At 40.6% G+C, this 15936-nt stretch overlaps 1 protein-coding gene across 1 annotated transcript in view; it reads right to left on the bottom strand.

The window, feature by feature from the left end:
- Window positions 1-15936, bottom strand: part of cacna1bb (calcium channel, voltage-dependent, N type, alpha 1B subunit, b) — a 151631-nt gene that overhangs the window by 18483 nt on the left and 117212 nt on the right. Inside the window, exons 32-42 of the mRNA XM_054612347.1 lie at window positions 14574-14775; window positions 13926-14090; window positions 12670-12780; window positions 11103-11186; window positions 9700-9702; window positions 8427-8543; window positions 7606-7671; window positions 4934-5025; window positions 4696-4846; window positions 3888-4015; window positions 2258-2354 (exon numbers count right to left, since the gene is read on the bottom strand). Of these exons, the coding sequence (XP_054468322.1) occupies window positions 2258-2354; window positions 3888-4015; window positions 4696-4846; window positions 4934-5025; window positions 7606-7671; window positions 8427-8543; window positions 9700-9702; window positions 11103-11186; window positions 12670-12780; window positions 13926-14090; window positions 14574-14775 (1216 nt within the window). The remainder of the gene's footprint in view (window positions 1-2257; window positions 2355-3887; window positions 4016-4695; window positions 4847-4933; window positions 5026-7605; window positions 7672-8426; window positions 8544-9699; window positions 9703-11102; window positions 11187-12669; window positions 12781-13925; window positions 14091-14573; window positions 14776-15936) is intronic.

The raw sequence follows: 15936 nt of genomic DNA, 5'->3' as shown, positions 1-15936 counted from the left end.
ATATATGGCTCTTTAGCTGCTACATGTTCCACTTTCCTCTTGAGATATTCACTACCTTTGTCTGTCTGTCGCTTGATGCTGGGCAGCTAGAGTCCAATAGGTTTATTAGCTTGTTTGCGGAAAACAGCTGCCGGCTTCTGATAGAATAAGGATTGACGAGAGCGCAGAGACTGGTGTTAAACCAAAACCTACGAGCTAAAAGAGGCTAACTGAAAAGGCTTTGCAGAGATATGTCAAATATTACCCCTTTGCCCTCTGAGAGATGGAACGTACAAACAAGCTCTAACAGAGCAACACACAGAGCTTCACAGATGAATAGAAAGAACAACACGACAGCAGGCCAGAAGATGCTGACAGTGACACACTGACAGAGGCCTGAAGATGTTTGACAGGTGGAGGCAGAGGTACCAGCAGTGACTGCAAGAGGGAGGAGGACGGAGGAGAGAGGAGGGATTCTACCTTATAGGCCACTCGAGGAGGACATTTCTTTCCCAAACCTAGCGGAGGGGACATGTCACGAAGCATCTCGTACATATCGCGGTAAGTCATGCGGCCGCTTCCGGGGGGGGAAGATGGTGGAAGGCCACGAAAGGAGGAATGAAGAGTCCCCGGGTGATGGAAGTGTTGGGATTAAAAAGGGGTACATGAAAAACAGAAAGTGGAAAAATCCAAAAGAGAGAATGGGAGGGGAAGGGAAGAGGAGAACATAGAAATCCTTGTTAATATGATTTCTAGGATATCATGGTCTGGAATGCCATCCTGGTTGGATCAAAGGATTCGGGAATGGATTCCAGGAGGAGGAAGAAGGGAGGATGCTCCAGAGGACTCCCTCTACAGAGATGCTGGATGGATGGTACAGATATGCATTTGGGAATTAGAGAGCATTTTATAAAAAAGAGTTAATACACTGAAAATCTTAGTATCAAACATTTACCTTCTGAAGGCTCTGAAAAGTTTGTACAATGGACTCCAATGGTAACCTAGTCTAGCTATGTTCCAAATACTTTTCCATCAGATTGCTACAGTAGAAACTCTCAATGCAGCAGAGTTGCAGAGCTATTTCCAGGCAAAGGACTGAAAATCTTTTCTCTCTTTTTTGGTTTCTCCCAACCAGCAAAGAGATTATCAAATAAATTACAATATGCTATTATAATAGAAAAACACATTTTTTATTTTTTTTTACATTTAGTCATGTAATTTCAAGACTTGTATTTGGAACCTCATCCAAAGAGGGACATGAATGCTCACAAATATTAACTTGTTTGGTGTATAAACCTGAGCAACTTTCATATGAATGAACTGGATGCCAGCCTAGAACACAGTATTCTTTTTAAGAGCACTTCCCATTTATTTTGTTCAAAATGATCAAACTCTTGTTTGACAGAAGAAGAAAGTAAAAAGATTGATGCAGCAGAACCAGTGATATCGGCTTTTATTCTACACATTCTACTTCTTTGTTAAAACCAGGCACCTTCATTACCCACAATGTAACTTAAGCGCTGACAGCCTTGTCAGAGTTTCGGTGGTTAAGCCTTGAGCCGCTAGCCTCAAATAGAGATGAGGAGCCTACTGCAGATATCTGATACACTCACTTCTCTCCAACTTCTCACCCCAATATTGTTTTTTCATTTTTAAATTTACACATCTCAAAAAGGACGTACCTATACTGAACATATGGATCATCAGGGGATAAGTGGTTACCCTGCAGGTGTGGTTTGAAAACTCTCTGTGAAATTTTAATGTTTTCTGTCTATCTTTTTTTCTGAGTCACTGGAATCCATTATAAAATAAATCTGGCTACAGTGATTGCCCTTGTCAAAGGAGCAGCTACAAACTTTTCAGAGCTTCCTTTCAAGGTTATTATTTCAGGGTCTAATGATAGATTTTCAGTGGAGTATTCCTTTAAGATGCCCTTTGTTTCTGCATGCTAAGGGACACCAGCAGTAACCAGCAGTAAGTGGAAACAAAGCACACAATGCTCTCTCTTCACTACCCACTCTGCTTTCCCTCCTGTGTTTAGGAGCAGGGAAACATCTTACACATCGCATTAGATGCCTTTTGTTTGAGCCTGGCTTGAGGCATTGTTTCCAGCACTCGCCATGGTTACCTGACAGCTGGTTAGTGGAGGGTCGATGTGTGTTTGTATGCATGTGTGGTCAGGTTATTCTGGGGCACCGCAGGGAATGAGAACAGACATTCACAGTCCGAAACCATCACAGTCCCTTTGAAAACAAAAGGACTGTGTGGGAGTGCAAACCTTATAAGCCACCCTGTTAGGGCACTTCTTCCCCAGGCCCAGGGGAGGCGAGATAAAACGCAACAATTTGTACATATCCTGATAGCATATCCTCCCACTGAAAAAGATAAGACATGTTTAGGTCACAGGTTAATTCATTACATATAGATAATGGGTTACTTGTTAGCGGGGGTTAACACATAGGGAATAACTAGAGAAGCAGCAGCATTACGAATACAATAGACTATTGTTTCTGTTATTATATTTCTGACCAAAACTCTGATTTGATGGTGTTTATTTTGACTATTGAAAGATGCAATTTTCGAAAATTGAAAAGTGCAAAAAGTGTCTCACACGTAATCCTTGACTCTTTTGGGTTTACTTTTATTGTCTCATCTCAAAAGACTTCAGGGAAATTAGAAATATTAGGTGTTTGAGTGGGCTTCAGAAATATATATATTTTTTGAATGTGTGAAGGAGTGAAGTCTGAAAAATAATTTACATTTGATTCCTAATAACATTTTCTGAAAGTTTTTTGTATTTTGTTACGTTCTTTCCCCCTATAAAGGTCTACATTTTGTTTGAAAGCCTACTGCACACTTTTAAGGAAAGAGAACCCTTTATTTATAATTACTTTAGTTCACCGTTAAGTGAACTTATGTGTTAGTTTCTAGTAAAACGTTAATGTAAAATGTTAACTTTCCCCTTAAAACCCACAAATTCCCAGAAAAAGGGAAATGTTTACGGTTGTGTGTTAACTGTAAACTAAAGTGGTCCTTTTCTTCATGCAGCAGAAAACCCAACAATTTTAGGATGTGCAAGGGACAGAAAATTGTGGAATCAGTTTAAACAGATGTACTCCTTTTACAGAAATATGTGAAAACAAGTAAAAAAAATTGAGCCTTAAATATACTCGTTGCCTCATCCTGACATAAAAATGAGTTAAAGCAGTTGAAGATCAGCCACTGTAGACACATCTCTGAAAGCAGCTAATTCATATTCAAAGGAATAAATAATAATTCCTCCCCCGTAATGTCTGTCAGGAGATGGCAATTTCATATTTCACATCTCACACCTCTCCTGAAGTCCTGACTCACTGACGAGGCTCCTGTGAAGCCTTCGTTAAAACTTAATGAGCCTTACATAATCTGAGACAGATTACTTCTCACACTGTCTCACGCAGAACTAGTATTGTGCTTCAGTCAAGTTATACACTGTCAGTGTGAGGGGCAGAGAGGGCGCTGACATCAACCTGTAGTCCCCCTTTGGAGGGATAGAAAAAACTTTCTCTTCACTCTGCAGTGACAGACGGAGGAGATTTGGAGGCCGCCGGCTTAGAGGCAAAGAGGGCTGAGCGAACGCCAAGCGGAACGCTGGATTTACATGCATCAGCCCGGCCGACAGGGGGCTCGTCACCAGCCTCAGCCAGTTCTGGGCTCAGGCTTAATGTCATTCACCCGCCGCCGCTAAGACGGGATTTCTCCAATTCCTCGTAGCAGAGTCATCGTGCTGGAACAGAGAGCTTAGAGTTCCCTGTTACCTAGCACACCTCTCTTCACAAAGCAAACACCCTCCTCTTTAACACTGACACTGGCTGATAATAGGGACTATGCTGGAGCTGTACAGGTCAGAGATCAGCAGAAGCACTTACCAGGCTGCAGGGTCGTACTCTGCCCACACGCGGATGAATTCGTCAAGGTGATGAGGCCCAAGGATGGAGGCGTCTCTCGTCAGATACTCAAAGTTGTCCATAATGACAGCGACAAACAGGTTCAACATCTAGAGAATGTGTAAAGCAAATGAATAATGAATATGGATATTTGCTTCTTCAATAGGTGGGACCAAGTCATTAGTAGTCTCAAGGTATCAAGTATTTTCAAATCAAAAGGCTTAAGTCCAACTCACAAAGGAAAAGTTGAGTTGCAAGTCTTTGTCGAGTCTAAAGTCTTCAAATTTGTGACTCAAGTCTGTCTCATAGAACTCGATTATACACCCCTGGTTTCTACACCACATTAAAAAAATCAAATTTCTAGTTAGATGATCATCTAGGTGATTTTACATGTTTTTAGCCCAAAACCTGCAGACCATATACTCTATTCTGTTACTGCTGAACTTTTTTAACCCTGTACTTTAAGGTATTTTTCTCACATTTTCATCTGCATTAACAACACCACTTTGCTATTGTTGGCAACAAATAGGGCTCACTGTTTTTCTTTCATTTTGGGGTCTAATCTAAAACCAATGCTTGCATTGAACAGTTTAATTTGATAAATAATGCAAGTCAAAATATTAAAATACCATTTGCAATTTAACTGTTTGTTATTTGAAGGTATTTGATCTAAGTTCTACGAAGTTCACCAAGGTTCCAACTAGTAGTTGATCTTTGAAAACATGCAAAACCAGAATAACTTCTGTCAATGACAACACTCAGTATGACCTCTGTTTTCCTTCACACTGACCAGGAAGGAGCAGAGGAAGATGAAGGAGACGAAGTAGAAGTAACCAAAGTCACTCCCACAGTCCTTCCCCACGGTTCCTGAGAGCCTATCACACGGCCGGTTACTGAGACAAGCTAACATGATCTCATGCCACGCCTCGCCTGTCGCACTCCTGAAACACACAAAGTGAAATGAGTTATCAGGTTTTACTGGATTATTTGTGGCATCAGAACTTTTCAGAAAATGGAGCAGGGACTACCTGAAGAGAAGAGTCAAGGCTTGGAAAAAAGTCTGGAAGTTGTTGTGGTGGTTTATTGCCGTCTCCTCATTCAGCTCGATGTTTCCAAACACCTGAGGCAGCAGGAGAGCAGGTGGTGTTTATTAAATGCAAACCCTCAAATGAAAGTCATACTCTACTGTAGAACAGAGACTACAACAGAGTTCTGCCCAGTCCTCAACCTGAGACCCAAACACAGCCCTGAACGATTATCTTCTCAATCAGCTTCTCACTTTGAGTGGCCAACACGAACACGTGTTCTTTCTTCTTCTCAAAGTTGGATTATTTCACAGGACAGACATCTGTATTCCTTTTTTTTTACTTTCTTCTCACGGATTAAAAGTGGGTGTGCCTCAGTTGGACAGCGTGATGTCACGTACTTGGGTGCAACAATCAGGATGTAGCTACTTTTAAATAAGAATCTGATGATGGCTGGAGGATTGTTTGGTTCCTGTCAGTCAAATCTGATCAAAGCACAATATAAAAAATGTACACTTTAAATTTGTTATATATCTATAAATATGTTAGAGAAGATTGTGAACCAAGTTATTAGGTGTTTAAAGTCCCAACACAACTGAACCCGCCAGTCCAGAAAATGAGACCAGAGCTTTTTACACACTTTACAATACATATTATGTTAAATTATCATTAAGCCTTTTATCATATATTTTTTTTCATTTTATTTGTTCATTTAATTTGTTTACAGTTTGTCATGCACAGCATTTCTGAGAAATTGTTATGCCTATGGTAGCCCCTTGTACAAACTGCTTTGGCTGCACCGCAAGAGTGAACCCTCCTTGTTTTTCAAGAACAGAAGCACATTTCTCACTAAAATCTATATTTGTTATTAGCTGTTTTATTTAATGTGTATTGCTATTTTATTTGTGTATAAATTGTATGTATTTTATTATTCCCCTTTACTGTCACTCAGTTTAAGTATATGCTTTGTCAGCATGTTTTTACTCAAACTCCACGCCAATAAACCTTCACTGATTTTGATTGAAATTGTATGGAGAGAGACTGAGAGTGGATAACTGCCAGAACTTGTGATGTCCCTCTGTCTAGTAAACAACCCGGAGGTCTCTTTTAAATATGTATTTGCCCCTCGGCATGTCCTTCCTGCCGGCCTGTAAAGGCTGGCTGCTGGGCCCAGGAGAACTCTGACAGCAGCCAAATATGTGGGCAGTATTTGACCCTGTACGTCAACAGCAACTGACATTTCTCAGCACACACACTGTGATAATCTTGTATGTAAGATGAATAAAAAGTAGGCAATACTCAGCTAGCTCTAAAAATGGAGAAACAATATCCACTTCATAATCAGACACCTGTACATCTTATGCAATCCAACGCAAGAGCCATGCAATACTTGGTTTTGTATAATATTACATTTTCATTGAGACTGTGTCAGTGACTCGTGGATGCAGCTCTGTTAGAGAGAGATGTACTGAAGGGCATTATAAGGGTTACAAAGATACAGTAGTGGTTATACAGGTTTGTTGTGTTGGATTGGTATTTTACCGATGTGACATATATTGGTCTAAGTTTGTGGACACTGCTGATATTTGAACTCATATTATTATATATTATATCATATTATACCTGACCAAGTCCTCATACCTAAACAATATTATAGGTTATTTGCCATTGACTCCCAAAACAATATGTATGACCATTTTATTTGATGTTGTGAAACACAATGTGAACAGTTAAAAAAATGTGGTAAAAGTTGTGAAACGAACTAGTTGGTTATGTTAAGGCAAAAAAAGTTACTTGGTTAGGTTTAGGAAAGTTAAAATTAGTTTGTAACACACGTGACTTGGACTAATATCTGATGTTGTATGTGACGTGGTTACATACAAACGTATTTACCTATGTAACTTTGAATAACTCAACTTGATGACTTTTGGTTATACACAGGAAACGACCAGCGGTCTGCTGGGTGAAAGTCCTGTACTTGTTGGACAGTCCAGCATGTAATTTTCCCCAAAAATCACCAATGGTCATTTTTACACTGTGTTGTACGGACTAAATCAACAAAGATATATATGTTAATAAGTGAGCTTTAGAGTTGCTGGTAGCTAAACCTTTATTTCCTTTAGACAGATCAAGGCTAGCTGTTTCCCACTAATTCAAGTCTTTATGCTAAGCTAATCGTCTCCCGTTGTATTTTCAGGTTTCAATCAATCATCTAACACTCTGCAAAAAGCGTTGGGATTTTGACCATTGTTTATCACAATACTAATACAATATTAATACCAATGGCGTTGGATAAGCTGTTTGTCATTTGCTAGAATTTGTCTGCGGAAACACCTGAGACAAAGTTTCAGTCAACAATTAAGTCACATATCATAAACCAGTGCTAAGCCCACATTAAAGTCATTAACAAATGATAACTGATAGTTTAACCACCCATAACCATGTTAGCTAAGCTGTATCTGTATTGTTATTTTCTTGTTTCTGGTCATGTTATACTGCATAATGCCTGACGTATTTAAGTAATTCCATTTTCTTTTTATTCTGGCCGATGTGACTGCTGGCCGATGAGTACTTCTACTCATAATAATAAAGGTGTCTCCTAAATAGGTAAAACCACCTGTGTATCATGGTATCACTGAATAAATACAGTCTGAGTTCCTTTTGTCACACCTCACCTGCATTCCAATGATGGCATAGATGAAGAACAGCATGGCAATGAGCAGGCAGACATACGGCAGGGCCTGAAACCAACACATGAATACAGGTTAAAGACTTCAGAGCACAAACAGATACAACTTAAAACCTCTCTCTCTTACACAAACGCACATTCACTCTTTTGATCTCTCCGTCTGTCTCTGCACACACACACACACACACACACTCATAAATCCGATTCACCACAGAGGACTAGCGCCCTTGTAAGATTGTACAGTCTTATTTAAGAAACGGAGGAGTCAACCTGAGCTGCAGGGTCGATTCTTTGAAGCAGCTATTTCTATCGCAGTGAGGAGGAGGCGAACATTTGTTGTAATTAAATAGCCACCTCTTAACATTCTGCAGCTACTGTCCATTTTCATTGGGCTTAAAAGCTCTCACCACTGACATTAAACCTGCTATAAATTCCCTCGGCCGCAGCCCGGCGCTCCGCTTTTAACTTGTAACTTGTCCCAGGGGATTTAGAGAGCAAACCGACACCGGCTGAAAATCTGAACTGCTTTCTGCGGGGAGCTGTTTCGTTTGCCCTTTTGTTCCACTGTCTGTATTTTGTGTGATGTTCTTTTATTCAACTATGAATCAATCTAATCTACGAACTGCACACTAAAATCTCTATTGAAACAATCCACATTTGCATTATTCTTCACTTGTGTCTTTCCTGACTGAATTCCTTTCATCCCTGTCTGTAAAACCCATTTATGTTTTAAAAACGTGCTACTTAAATGGAGTTTACTTACATCATATTGTGTGCGTGTTTAGGTCACCGTGTGTGATGGCTCACCTTGAAGGACTGAACAAAGGTCCACAGCAGGATGCGGATGGTGTAGCCCTGCCGCAGTAGCTTGATGAGACGAGCTGCTCTGAACAGCCTCAGGAAACTCAGGTTGATCATCTTGTCCTGAGGAGGAAACAGAGACTGTGAGGTTTCATAATGAACACAGGATCAAAGGATTTAAAGCCATACTGTTTAAGAAAAAAAACTAATTTTACAAATACATTCCTAAGCAATGAAACTTTTGGCAGATATTGCTGTGGAAGTGACATATTTTAAGACCATTTGCTGAAGAAGTTATCCGATTGTGTTGCTCTTAATTGCAATTTTTGCCACAGTGGCCACTAAAGTATTGTAGACTTCCTTTAAGAGGACAAGTGTGCAGCATTTAGCGATGAATACACCTCGTACAGTACAAACTACGGTGGCCTTCGGGTAAGGAAAAAAACATTAAGGTCTCTCTTTAGAGCCAGTGTTGGGTTTGTCCGTTCTGGGCTGCTGTAGAAACTTGGCGGTGCAACAAGGCAGACTACGTGAAGAGGACCCACATCTGTGTAGATATGAAGGACTCATTCTAAAAACACAACGATTTTAGTTTCATAGGTGATTATACACTAATAGTCTAATGAAATTTATATTCCATTTCTGACAGTAAATCCCCTCAACCCTACACACTGGTCCTTTAAATTAATTTCATATCATTATCTGCATCACTAATCAAAGTGGATTGAACAGAGAGATTATATAAATTAACAAAATGGTAAAAACACATCACACAATTTCAATCTCATTGGCTCCCTCAAACCAAGCAGCACAGACAACAAAGGCTGAATCCCGATCAGGGTTTTTGATTCCCTTTCCGTTAAATGTTTAATTCAAGTTGAAGGGTTAAATACTTGCAATGCAAAACATGCCAGTCTAAACCAGACTCAGACAGTAAAGGGTAAAAGTAGTGTTTAACATGCCAGGGCGGTGAGATTATGGAACCTAGTTGTAATACAAACCAACCATTTACAAGGATTTTGTAGGAACAAGATATTGTTACACTAGCACACTGATCTTGTCTTCTTGCAAGAGTTTGATGCACACAACAGTGTACATTTTAAAGTCAGATCTTATGCAACTGAAATTGTTTCTAACAGCTTAATAGGTGTTTTTCTGTTACATCACGTCACACTGAGGGTTCAGTAGGCAGGCAATTTAAACTAAGACTGTGGGAGAGAACAACACACACTGACAGGGGAATTGACAATATCAGCGGCCAACAAGAAAAGCCACTTACCGTCTAGAGGTGTCAGATGTTACAGAGGGGGCAGAGTGAGGGCACAGGCGCCAGGAGAGACAACGCAGAGGATGGGAACAGCAAGAGAGAAAGAATAAAAAAATGCAGAGAAGGAAAGCGAAAGAGGAGAGACAGAAAAGAAGAGTAATGATCACATGAAAAGCAAGTAGCACAAAGAAGAGACAGGCACACAGAAAGCAACAGTACTCTGCCTCAGCCCTCCATCTACACAATCACATTCTTTTTCAGTCTACTGCGATTCAACAGAGGCAACAAAGTGCTGAAAACTATCTGTCCCCCCGTTGCCCTGAGGCTACGTTTGATTATTGTTCTGATTTTCATTTTCATTTCCAGAATCGATTTTCATGATTTCATTCATTTGGGGCAGTTTTCTTGGCTGAGCTTTTGATTTGGGGACTGAGACTGTGGGAGCATAGCAAAGCATGACTTTTAAGTTCATGAATTTGGAGCTGAATGGGGTTTGTTGAGATTTGTAATGTTAGAAAAAAAAAGTAAAAAAGAACCAAATTTAACGAACACAATTACATGTAAATCAGTGCTGAGACAATTGGCCTGTTCATTCTTAGCCTGTTAATTGTTAGTCTGTTAATTGTTAGTCTGTTAATTGTTAGCTTGTAACTGCTCCTCCCAATTAGTCAACAACAACTTCGATTATTGGTCTTTTCGTGGTGATTTGCTGCTTTTCTCTGCTTTTACTTCATTGTAAATTTAATATCATTAAAACTAGTAATTTGAAGCTTGTGCTCTTACAATTTGTGATGGTAATTTTTCACTATTTCCTGACATTTTATAAACCAAATAATTCATCAATCGAAAAATGTACACCCAGACAATGAAAATAATGATAACTCGTAAGCCTAATGTAAATTACATTTCCTGCATGAGTAAACTATTGCATATGAGCTACTTTCTAACTTTTACGACAACGGTTCTCCTGACTAGACTAAATCCGCTTCCTTGCCCTTCCACTGTGTAAATGCTGCTGCAGCAGCTGTGAGCATGCACTGAATCCTGACACCCATGTACTGTATGTAAAGTATTGTTCTCACGATACAGGAATATCCAACTTCAGTACAATACCTTGACTAATATCAGTATTTGATGCCATTTTCACTAGCACAGGGAAACATTAACACAACATTGAGGGCATCAAGCTTTTTGATTTCCAATAAATTCAAATAGCGGTGTGTGTCAACTCGCTGTCAGAGAGAAGAGAGAGCAGGAAGCAAAGCCGGTACCCGTGTATCCATAATGTGTCAAATGATTATTACAACTGTTACAATATTCAGCATTGATATGTGTCGACATCTTACTAGTAGGAAGTTAAGTAAGAGGCCAGTGTAACAGCACAAAGAGGAGCACATGATCGCTGCGGCGCTTACCTTAATCTCTGTGACCAAGATGTCTGTGATGCTTCCAAGCACAGTCACAAAGTCAAACACATTCCAGGCTGCTTTCAGGTAATTCTAAACAACAGAGTCGACATAGAGAGATTAGGCTGCACATTCAAAGAGAGAATTCATTTCAAAGCTTCCTTGTTGCAATTCTGGGTGTTGTGATCATTGATTGGTCTTGTCATACTATAAAGTATAAAATGAAACTGAGTGGGATAACTGTTCACACTAGGGCTGCGACTATTTTGGGGGTTATAATTTGAGATCAGGGTGTTCAAAGTCTGAGACTGTGGCCCATCTCTCATGCAAAGCTTGGAAAAAGGCCCCACCTCCCCCCTCCCTAAGGTTGTTTACTTGCTTAGTTTCACTCAATTCCTGGATGCCTTTTGGATCATGATTTTTATTTAATGCCATAGACACTCAACATTTGAGCCAAGATAGCCTACTAATACTGTTTGACATGACTTCAGACTAAACTGAATACATAAAAAAGGTCTGTCCTAAGGCAATTTATTAGTTTCTGACTCACACACATTTAGGCTATTCTATGTGATATTTTTTTAATTCACTGAGCCTCACCTGAAGAAATTTGGAGCCCCCTGAAAAGGCCGCCTCTCACTTTGAGACCTCTGTTTTGGATTATTTTGGATTAATCAGACTTTAAACAGGTCCCCAGGCTTAATTTACAATCAACCTATTTCAGCTTTTTGATAATAAAAAAAGAAAAAAAGATTCTGATTAAATTACAAAGGGCCTGGAAAGGAGCTTTAACATGTTCAATTTCACAAAATTCTGATTTATATATATATATATATATATATATATGTGTGTGTATAAAAAAGAAACAGCAGATAGACCTAAAGCTAAAGATATCTAGATATCCCTCTGGACACACAATTATATATGTGCATATACAACACACGCATACAAATGCTGACACAATCCCCTGTATGAGCTAACTGCTTCCTCTCAGACTGGTCCATCACCCAGCTTCTGGGGGCAGAGGATGCTGCCTGGCCCTGCAGCTGCAGTCTAAGGAGATGCAGCAGCCGAGTGTTTACACCAGCAGATGTGAGCCCATCCGTCTCGGCTTAACAGCTAAACAGGTGGAGGCAAGTGGTGTGTGAGAAAAGCTATTTAACAAATGGGCTTCGTAAATGGAACGGAGTCAGAGATGAAATGGCTCGCTGCGAGCCAGACAGCCCCATGTTGGGGAAAGATTTATTATCTTTGTGCACTCATCCATTCATTCCTTCTTTTTTCTTACTAGTTCACCGTCCTCATTCCTGAATTTGAGATTTTACACCTTTTAGTGTTTTTGGACTTCCTCTGCTATACCTTTTATGTGCTTTTGCACATACAAAATCACAATCCTCCAAACATCCTTCCAAGTGTGACAGTTTCTTCATTAGAACTACCCTGTCAGACACAGAGAGCAGCTTGATGCAGGAGTCTCCCTCAGAGAGATTTCCCCCCATGAGTGTAAACAGAAACATAATACAACAGTGAATAATTGTCTAGTGTTCGCAGAGCACAGCGCAGCATATGGTCTCACCAGCGGACCGAAGGCAATAATCTTAAGGATGCACTCCAGTGTGAAGAGGGCTGTGAAGATGATGTTCAAGTACTTCAGCATGGACTCGTAAAGGTCTGGAGCTCCGTAGAACTGAGGGCAGAAAAACGTACACTGAATATATTTGAGAGAAGAGACCACAGCAGTGTGTACAAGCTTCATCCTTTACCCGCACACAGGCTCTGTGTCTTGTCACTGAGATTATGGCAGGTGATTGAGGCACTGACATGATCTGAGTGTGGGTTTGTGTTAGTTGCTGGTCATTGTTGCTTTAAGGTCCTTGAGGGATGATCAAGGGCAGCACGTTCCATCCTTGGTTATGGAAATAAATGACATTGCTTTTTCGCTGTATATATCTTTGCGTTCTGTGTGAAAGTATTCATTACAAAAAAACAGTTCTTGTTGCGCGAAAAACATGCCCCCAGTGTTAAAAGGCCTAAAAGCAGCATATCTGAACAGCCTTTCCAAATGTCTCATCAAATAACATTTCAGTTTTGATTAAATTAAAAAAATTGTATGATTATGTAAATAGGGCTGCACGGTGGTGTAGTGGTTAGCACTGTCGCCTCACAGCAAGAGGGGCCTGGGTTCAATTCCCGGGCTGGACAACCTTCTGTGTGGAGTTTGCATGTTCTCCCCCTGTCAGCGTGGGTTCTCTCCGGGTTCTCCGGCTTCCTCCCACAGTCCAAAGACATGCAGCTTAGGTGCATTGAAGACTCTAAATTGCCCGTAGGTGTGGATGTGAGTGTGAATGGTTGTCTGTCTCTATATGTCAGCCCTGTGACAGACTGGCGACCTGTCCAGGGTGAACCCTGCCTTCACCCATTGACAGCTGGGATCGGCTCCAGCACCCTGCGACCCTTAACTGGATAAGCAGGTTACGGAAAATGGAATGGAATGGAATTATGTAAATAAAACCACAACCAGGAATAAATCCAAGACACAAGCTCTTCTCTCTGATAGCAGCTAGCACTGTTAGCAGAAGCTTCACAGTGTTCTTTTGGTGGAAATGTTAGATTTTTTTCATTGTTGCCAATGTCTCAAGGCCAGACCGGTGCTGTTAACCTTAAAGCTAAATTATTAAATGGTACAGATTCATGAAAACTGCTTCTGCAATCCCCTTGAATATGTAATCAGTGCCAAGTCTCACTGAGCCAATGCACCACTTTTTTGGGGGGGCTTAGAGGGATCTGAGAGGAATTGCCGCTTTGAGCAGTTTGGCAGGAGGAATCACTGACCTTCATCATCAGCACGACTGTGTTGAGAGCTATTAAAGTCATGATGGCGTACTCAAACGGGGGCGACACCACAAACTTCCACATCCTGTACTGGAAGGACTGCTTATTCTCCGGCATGTATCTCGTCAGTGGCTTGGCGTTGATGGCAAAGTCAATACAAGCCCTCTGTTTGATGGAGAGACCAAAGAATAACACACTGTGTATGAATCCTCTCTGATGCACCTTCAAATGTAAAAATGACAGCTGGCACGCCACAAGAGGATTTTCTCAGTGGTGTGTTATATCAAAAGACGAGACTACAAATTGTGCGTCTCTGATCACTAGCTAATACTTACCAGAGAGGAAAACAGCACGATTTTAACAAAGTCTGTGTGATGTGGATTGGATAAACCTCAATGCTTTCTTTTAAGTTTTTTGTTCTGTTTGAGGGAATTGTAAGTCATGTTAGATATGATTTGCCTGGACGTGATGTTTTGAAGTGGATCAGCGTGTGCTCTGATTTTTAACGAAGAAAACATTTGTGATGCAAGAGACAAACATTTTTAGAAACTAGTGCCTCTGCAAATAATCAGCTTGTGTTCTTGTTGCATGTAGAGGAGAGAGGTTGTTGTTGTTTTCATAGTGCATCACTTTGTACGGCTCTCCCACCTCATTCTTCTCCAGGCTACACTCCGACATGGCCTTGTCTCCCTGCTCCTGGAAGGTGATGATGATCAAAGCCACAAATATGTTGACAAAGAAGAAGGGGAACACCACGAAGTAGACCACATAAAAGATGGATGTCTCCATGCGGAAGCCTGGGCTGGGGCCCTCGTCCTCATACGTGGCGTCCACTGAGTGCTTCAGGACCCTGAACAGAAAGAAAAGACGACGTGACAAAAAATCTAAATAGCTTTTGTCTGACCAACAATCAAAAACCTCAAATTATAAAATGTACTAAATTAGACCAAGAAAAACAGCAAACTCTCACATTCAATAACTCTGAACCATCAAATGTTTGGCTTTTTTAGTTAAAAATAACTTAATTGACCATCAAAATAGTAATTTTCTTTCTATCCGATATGCGATTAATCGTTGCAGATCTATTTCAGAGCAATCCAGGCTCTCCTAATATTCCTAGTGGAGCTTTAAAAGAGGCCAAATCCCTCAGATGATTTATCTGAAGAGAACCAGCCAATCAGCTCACCTCTACCTTCACCCCACTTTACCCTATAACTGACAAAAATAAATCCTGGCGGTGGAATCAAGGAAGCTTGATGAAAAAACAATGAAATCAATCCGTCAGGAAATATCCAGGGAACCTGTCCCTCACAGAGGATATTTATAAAGACTGAGTGAGTCACAGCACAGTTAGGTGCCCTGTGCTCATTCAACAGAAGATATGGCGGTGCAGTTTGGTGCCCTGTTGCATTGTCTCATTCTTACTGGCTCACATACTATTACAGATGTCTCCAGTGAGTTAATGACTCTCCTGCTGTGAAATCAGAAAGTGATCTACAGTTCTCTGACAAACTTGTTGAGCCCCGTCTGCACACTTTGGTTCAGAATTTGTGGCTGTGCCCCAGAGTTTCTGGAACTTTTGAAAAGTGCACATAATAATGATGATGATGATGATGATGATGATGAGAAAGTGTCCCCCCAAGAAGAGCATCAGCATCAGTCTTTTCAACACGTACCCCAGAATGAAAAGACATCACAAGCCCCCTATTTGACTCTAGTGAGCAAAGGAGGAAGTGAGGGGATGTTACGACGCGTAAAAGTATACATAGACGGCTGTTCGTTGCCCATTTCCAACCGTGAGTTAACTTTGTTTTGTTGGAAAGTGCGTCCATGGTTGTTACCTAACCTTAACCACATGTTTATTATTGTAATCACGACACATTAACATGAGAATCTTCCCTGTCTGTACCAGCCATCCCACATAACATGGATGCAGCATTAGGCGAACATTGGTCCTACCAAAGGTCTATTCACTGAGAGTTACACACTTAAAAACAGAGCGTCGGTCTTG

The sequence above is a fragment of the Anoplopoma fimbria genome, chromosome 14 (genome assembly GCF_027596085.1).
Source record: "Anoplopoma fimbria isolate UVic2021 breed Golden Eagle Sablefish chromosome 14, Afim_UVic_2022, whole genome shotgun sequence".
Classification (NCBI taxonomy): domain Eukaryota; kingdom Metazoa; phylum Chordata; class Actinopteri; order Perciformes; family Anoplopomatidae; genus Anoplopoma; species Anoplopoma fimbria.
Note: the sequence above shows the minus strand (reverse complement) of the source record. Positions and strands in the feature narration are given on the sequence as shown.